General features: G+C 40.9%; 1 protein-coding gene across 1 annotated transcript; it reads left to right on the plus strand.

Annotated features, from left to right (window-relative positions):
- The first annotated feature begins 1,606 nt into the window (after positions 1-1,606).
- LOC110736418 lies at positions 1,607-6,124 on the plus strand. The gene is made up of 5 exons (XM_021916667.1): positions 1,607-2,232; positions 2,289-2,740; positions 2,796-3,182; positions 5,646-5,812; positions 5,894-6,124. The coding sequence occupies exons 1-5, from the start codon at positions 1,607-1,609 to the stop codon at positions 6,122-6,124; spliced, it is 1,863 nt and encodes a 620-aa protein (XP_021772359.1).
- Positions 6,125-6,589: the final 465 nt, after the last annotated feature.

The following is a 6,589-nucleotide window of genomic DNA, read 5'->3' on the forward strand; positions in this document are numbered from 1 at the left end:
CAAGTGATTAGTCTAACAAATAATATAATAATTACAAAATATAATTATATAAACTACGAATAATGGATAAAAAAGAATACTAATTTAATTTAAACGTATACATAGTAATTTGAATAAACGATAAAAAATAATATGATCGTATTATAGAGGGCTAAGAGACAAGAATTCCACTTAACCCCGACTATGATTGACCGGTCAAAAAAAAATTTATAAGATAACACGTAAATTAGAGTGTACATACTATGATTGCGTTTACGTTTAATGACCATAATCTGAATAATAATAGGATCATGCTATAGATTGATCAAAAAGGATTAGATCGTATATACTATGATACATTTTATAAATCGTACATAATACGATCATGGTACGAATGATCAATCAAAAAGGGATTGGATGATATATACGTTATATCATAATATGACTAATTGATCAACTTAACTAGGATATGATCCTACACTATGATACATTAAATATTTGTACGTAATAGGATCATGGTAAGAATGATCGATAAAAAAGGATTAGATAAATTGGATCACATATAGGTTATATCATACTATGACTAATCGATCAACTAGGATATGATCCTACACTATGTTACCTTATATAATTGTACGTAATAGGATCATGGTAAGAATGATCGATTAAAAAGGATTAGATAAATTGGATCACATATAGGTTATATCATACTATGACTAATTGATCAACTAGGATATGATCCTACACTATGATACCTTATATAGTTGTACGTAATAGGATCATGGTAAGAATGATCGATAAAAAAAGATTAGATTATATACATTATATATTGTACGTAATTGGTTTGCTCGTTCCAATTCGCGGTTTGATTATAATTTATACGATCATACATAATATGTACTGGAGATAGTAGATCGGTTGCAAACATGATCATACGACACATAAATTGGATTGTTCATTTTTTGATAAAAATATCAAAAAATGTGAATGATACACCTATAATACTAGGGGAAAAAAAACAAAAAAGAAATAAGAAGAAATAGGAAGAGGCGCATTCAATTAATGAATTCATTCTGATCTTCTTTCCCAAAGGCCAAAGCATTCTTTTCATTTATTGTAGAGCTTGAAGTTCAAACGACATCCAAACTCCATCTTCCCAAATTCTACAATTCTATAAATTCAATGTATACTTTAGTATACAAAACACATCTCTATTCCTACGGTTCCAACCAATCATTATTATCAAAAAAATTAGGTACAAAAAATGGCATTTGGCAAAAATAGATCCAAACAAAGAGTTTCCATTGAAACTTCACAAAGAAATCAACCACAAAATCAACCTTCACCTGAAGAGTACAATGATTTGGAAACTGAAATTCCTCAAGGGGAAGAGGTGTTAGATACAGAATATCAACCAAATCAACGAGTTTCTTCCGAGATTAAGCAAAAACCTCTATTAGCTGAAATTACACCAATTCAGTGAGAGAAAGGGAAAAATGCTGGAGGAACGAAAAGGTGATCTTGCAACCATTGCAAGAAAACATACAGCAGCTCATACACAAGAGTACATCAACATTTTTTTGGTGCTCAAGTTGGGAAAAAACCAGAGATTGGTCGATGTACTGTGATGCTATCAAATAGAGTACTACTTCAAAGCATAACAAAGAAAGTTGAGGAGGCTGAGTTGACAGGTATCTCCCCATCATTATCTAAATCTACTATAAAAAATAAAGTTCGGCCGGGAACTAATAAAACTCCCATAGAAGATGCGTTTGGTATGGTTGAACGTATTGAGGTTGACAAAGCAATAGTTCGTTTTCTTTGTGCTAATGGAATTCCATTCAATGTACTAAGAAGTCCAAAATTTTCTTATATGACAAAAGCCTTGACTCATGCTCCCAAGGACTACAAGCCTCTATCGGCTGATAGAGCTAGAACATCCTTACTTGATGAAGTCAAGCGGGATGTGGAGAAGGAATTAGCTCCAATTAAAGACGCTTGGGCTACACAAGGAACTTCAGTCATTTTAGATGGATGGACAAATGTGAAGCGTGAACCACTAACTAACGTGGTTGCATCCAATAGTCGTGGTTCTATGTTTCTATACGCGGACGACTTCACGGGGTTGGAAAAAACAGGAAAGGCCATAGCTGAATATCTACTTACTGCAATTGAAGAAGTTGGGCCGTCAAATGTCTTGCAAGTTATCACTGACAATGCAGCTAATTGCACATTTTTTGGTCCCCTTGTGTGGTGCATACACTCAATCTTATTTTTAAAGACATTGCTACTGCTTTTCCATGGGTTAGTGAAACTTATGTTAAAGGGAAAAATATTGTGAAGTATTTTTTAAATCATACTCATGCTCATGCCATTTTTAAATCACAATCTGGACTGGAATTACTGAAAGTAGCAAAAACTAGGTTTGCTTCTCATTATTTGTTGTTGAAAATACTACCACAATGTAGAGAATCATTAGCAACTACTATAGTCATGCGGGCTTGGAAAGATTGGATTACTTCGGGGGATGAAAAAACAAGAGCGTTAGGGAAAGAAGTTGCTGCCACTATTAGTGATGAAGGTTTTTTGGAGGAAGTTGATAATATTTTGGCAATCACAAAACCAATTTATTTGATGATTAAATTTGCTGATGGTGAAGGGCAAAAGATGGGTGAGGTTTATGAAAAGATGGATTGTATGATTAGGGAGATAGGAGATGTAATGAAAGAAAACAAGCATAAAGATGACAGTGACAAAATGAGTGAGATCATGTTATCAAGATGGGAAAAAAATGAACATTCCCATGCATTGCTTAGGATTTGCACTAAACCCTTTTCTTTATGATGCAAAGTACTTGGAAACTCTGGCTCCGGGAGGGGAGGCTAGGAGAGCACCAAATTTTGACAGAGAAGTTGTTGATGGTGTTTTAAAGGCATTTGATAAAATAGGGGAGAGTGAAGAAGAAAAAAGACTACTCCTTGAACAGTTGGCTAAATTCCAAGCTAAGGAAGGTATTTTTGGGTCACTTGCTGCCAAAATTGATGCTGTAACAATGTCTCCTATTTCTTGGTGGTCCACTTATGGAACGGAGGCACCCGAATTAGCTGAAATTGCCATTAAAGTTTTGTCACAGCCCATTAGTAGTTCTTCTGCAGAGAGGGTTGTGGAGCACATACTCATTTATTCACAATGGGCTGTGACAAGTTGGTTTTATTCACTGCAATATTAGGCTAATTTCTCGTTTTACAAGCTACTACAAAGAAGGTCCTTTTAGAAAATGGGACATTAATCCAGAGACTTCAATTCTAGAAAGTTTAACACTTGGACTTGAGAAAATGAGGTGGACAGATGACTTAGATGAGCAACCTAATAACACACCAGTGACATTTTCTTGTAAAAGGCAGCGATATGCAGATTGATAACTTCTAAAGTTTGGGGCTTATTTTGCTTTGATGATATGTGTTGGATTGCTTATTGTAATAGAAGTTATTGAACCTTTTTTGCTTGGGTTTGTTATTTGTTTTAAGTTTTGAACTTTTGATCATGTACTCATGTTTGATGGCTTGATGCATATGAAATATGAATGTTTTTTGGATGAAATGAAAATCAATGTTTTAATTTCAAATTAATTTTTAGTTTTTTTTTTTCAGATTATTATATATATATATATATATATATATATATATTAAACTACACCCAACGTTCCCGATTCACTCAATGTAGCGTTTCCCGTTTCCGTTACCGTCCCGCGTTTCGTATCGAATTTCGTTCCTTGTATCATTGGGCTGGACATCATCATGGGCTGACCATGACAATTTGGGCCGCTGACTTTATATTGACTTGGCAAAGTGGAGGCTTAGGCCTTGACCGTGGCATAGATTGAATCATTTAATGACCAAGCCCAATTGGCATAATTGGACCCAAACAACTTGCCCCCCAGACCCGATTTGGAAGGATGACAGGTCGGGTTTGACTTTAATAAAAATGGAGGGAAGTAAATGATTTCATTAAATCAAAAGAATTAAAAATTTTAAACAGTCATTAACTAAATATCTGTAATTAGGATAATGAGCAGGAAGTTGAGTGGATAATGGGTGGTTAATTAAGGGAGAGAGTGTTTAACGGTTACTTAAGGAGGTATTTAAGAGAAATGAAGCATTCTGACTCTCAAAATTCCAATTTTCTGGAAATATAAAACCAAATTCGCTCTTCTCTCCTCATTTCTTCACCAATTCACTCTCGAACTCCCTGAAAAACTACGTTTTTCCGCTTTAAAACTTCGCTTCACCCCCGAATTCAAAGCTTGACATTTGAACCCGTTGCTCCGACTGACTGAATCGGCGAGTTTCGATTCGTATAAAGGTAAATTTCTTCGAATTTCCCTTGATTTTCTTAGTTTTTTGAAAGAATTCCCTTTTTCCCGACTTCCTTTCTTACGAACTCAACAATGGCTCGAGGAAGAGGACACCGGACTGGACGACGGGGTCAGGCCAGGGACCCAAGGGACCACGCCGACGTATGGAACGAGGAACAAGTGCGGGAAGACCCAGAGAGGGGTATTCCGGCCGTCCCCTTGAACGCTGCTGCCCCCAGCAAGGCGCCGAGGCTGGCGACGCTGAACAGGAGGAAGTTATGCCTGCCGTGCTCTAGAATTTGCTCCCTGGGCACACTGAGTGGCAAAATGCCAAACCCTTGAGAGCCATGAGGAAAAACGCACCATACTATTGGTGGGTTAGGCATGCCGAATCCTATCGGTTTGCCGAACAGATAGAGTTGCACTACGACATCTTTGAAGAAGATGGGTACTGGTGCCGAATGCTCGCGCCAACTGATAGAATTCATCGTCCTCCCTCTGGGTATGTGGGGGTATACACTCGACAATTGCAATACAGGCTTCGGTTCCCCTTAGATCCCTTCGTCAGGGACATTTTGATAAAGTACAGGATTTCCCTGTGCCAGTTGACGTCTGTCAGTATTCGGCGGGTGATGACCTATCTCTCGGTGTGTTGGTTTTTTACTGTTGAGCCGAGTTTACACTGCTTCCGAAAGATGCACAAGATGGTGCAGAACACCCAAAGCCAATATGGTCAGCACGGGCCTGGTTGGTGGCGAATTGGGAGCCACCCACAATATTTGACCATGTGGCCGAACGATTTTTCGGACAAGGATTGACGAGGCTAATGGATCTGGGTAAGGGCTCTAGCAGATACAGAGCACCCCCACTTGGGTCCCGAAGACCCTGATGCCGCTCGTCACCCTAGTTATGAGCAGATGGAATTCTTCGGGAAGCACGAGAATCCTGGGGGAGCTGGACGAATAAAGTTCATCCCGACGAGATGGCTTCTGGATAACCATTATGTCTTCCAAGAGAAGATGTTGGTGGTTGTCGGCCTCAGCTGAAAGCACAGAGGCGGTAAGTACCTTCGGCTGGGGCCGAGGACTTTCTTTATTTGTTTTCTTACCGCTTTATTTGTTTTGTCTATTCCCTAAGGCTTACCTTCACTTTGCCCTTTCAGAGCTGAGCGAGGCCACCTCCTAAATTGACTACGATCGGGTGGGAGTGAACGATGAAAGGGTCATTCTCGACCGAGCTCCCGCGATCACTAGTCCAAAGGACCGTCCGCTGCATTTGCACTCAACGGGCCTTTAGATTGAGGCTGCTGCAGATTATCTGAAGCAGAAGCCTTGGTGGGAGAAGCAGGATCCTTTGAGGCCTTTGTTACCCGAAGAAGTGCAAGCCGCTCAAACTGCCGCGGACGTGACCAGAGCGATTAACTCCCTAGAAAGGGGTGAAGGGACTTCTGGTGCTGCTGAGGCGCAGCCGAAGACTTTGGTAAGGCCTTCAGCACTTTGCTGTTTGTTGTTTTTTTTTTTTTTTTTTTGCTGATCCCTTCTTGCTCCCCCACTTCTGCAGTATGAGGAAGAGGGCAGAAGGAGAGATGATCTTTCGGAATTTGAGTCTTCGGATTTTGACGACATGGATGATCAACCTCTAAAGCAGAGGAAGAGAAGAAGGACGGGCCCAGCTGTAGTGGGTCCGGGAGACTTTACGCTAAGGCCGATGCCTGGCGTCGTAATAAGGGAGCCTGTCGCTGGCCGAGGCAGGGTTCCCAGAGGTACGGAGGGTCCTCCGCCCCCTACCTAGCCACCACCATCGGTTCCGTCACCGCCGAGGACCCCTCCACCACCTCCTCCCACTGACATGGAGGTGGATCAGAGAACTCCTGACCCAAAGGAGGGGGTTCCTGAGGTGGTTTCAAACAAGGGGAGCGCTACTGAGCTCCCTGATAGTGAAGTTGTCAAAGCAGCCGAGGAGGTGGCTGCTGCTGAGGACGAGGCCCCTAGGATCTTTACTGCTGAAATCCAACAAGAGGTTGACGCTTTGACAAGTCAACCTGATGGGGAGGCTGAAGGGGTCCAAACTGAAGGGGACCATGCTGCAGGAGGGGCAACGACTGAGCCCGAAAAAGCCGACGAAGCTCCAATAACTTCGTTCCCCTCTTTCAAATCCTTTCATTCCGGGGACATGGGGTTTTCAGCCAAGAAGTGCTCCATCCCAGCCGGCGCTAGGGCCAAAATCTGGGGGAAACACGGAGAAAGCGTTGAGGCT

Source organism: Chenopodium quinoa, unplaced genomic scaffold, assembly GCF_001683475.1.
Source record: "Chenopodium quinoa cultivar QQ74 unplaced genomic scaffold, ASM168347v1, whole genome shotgun sequence".
NCBI lineage: Eukaryota > Viridiplantae > Streptophyta > Magnoliopsida > Caryophyllales > Amaranthaceae > Chenopodium > Chenopodium quinoa.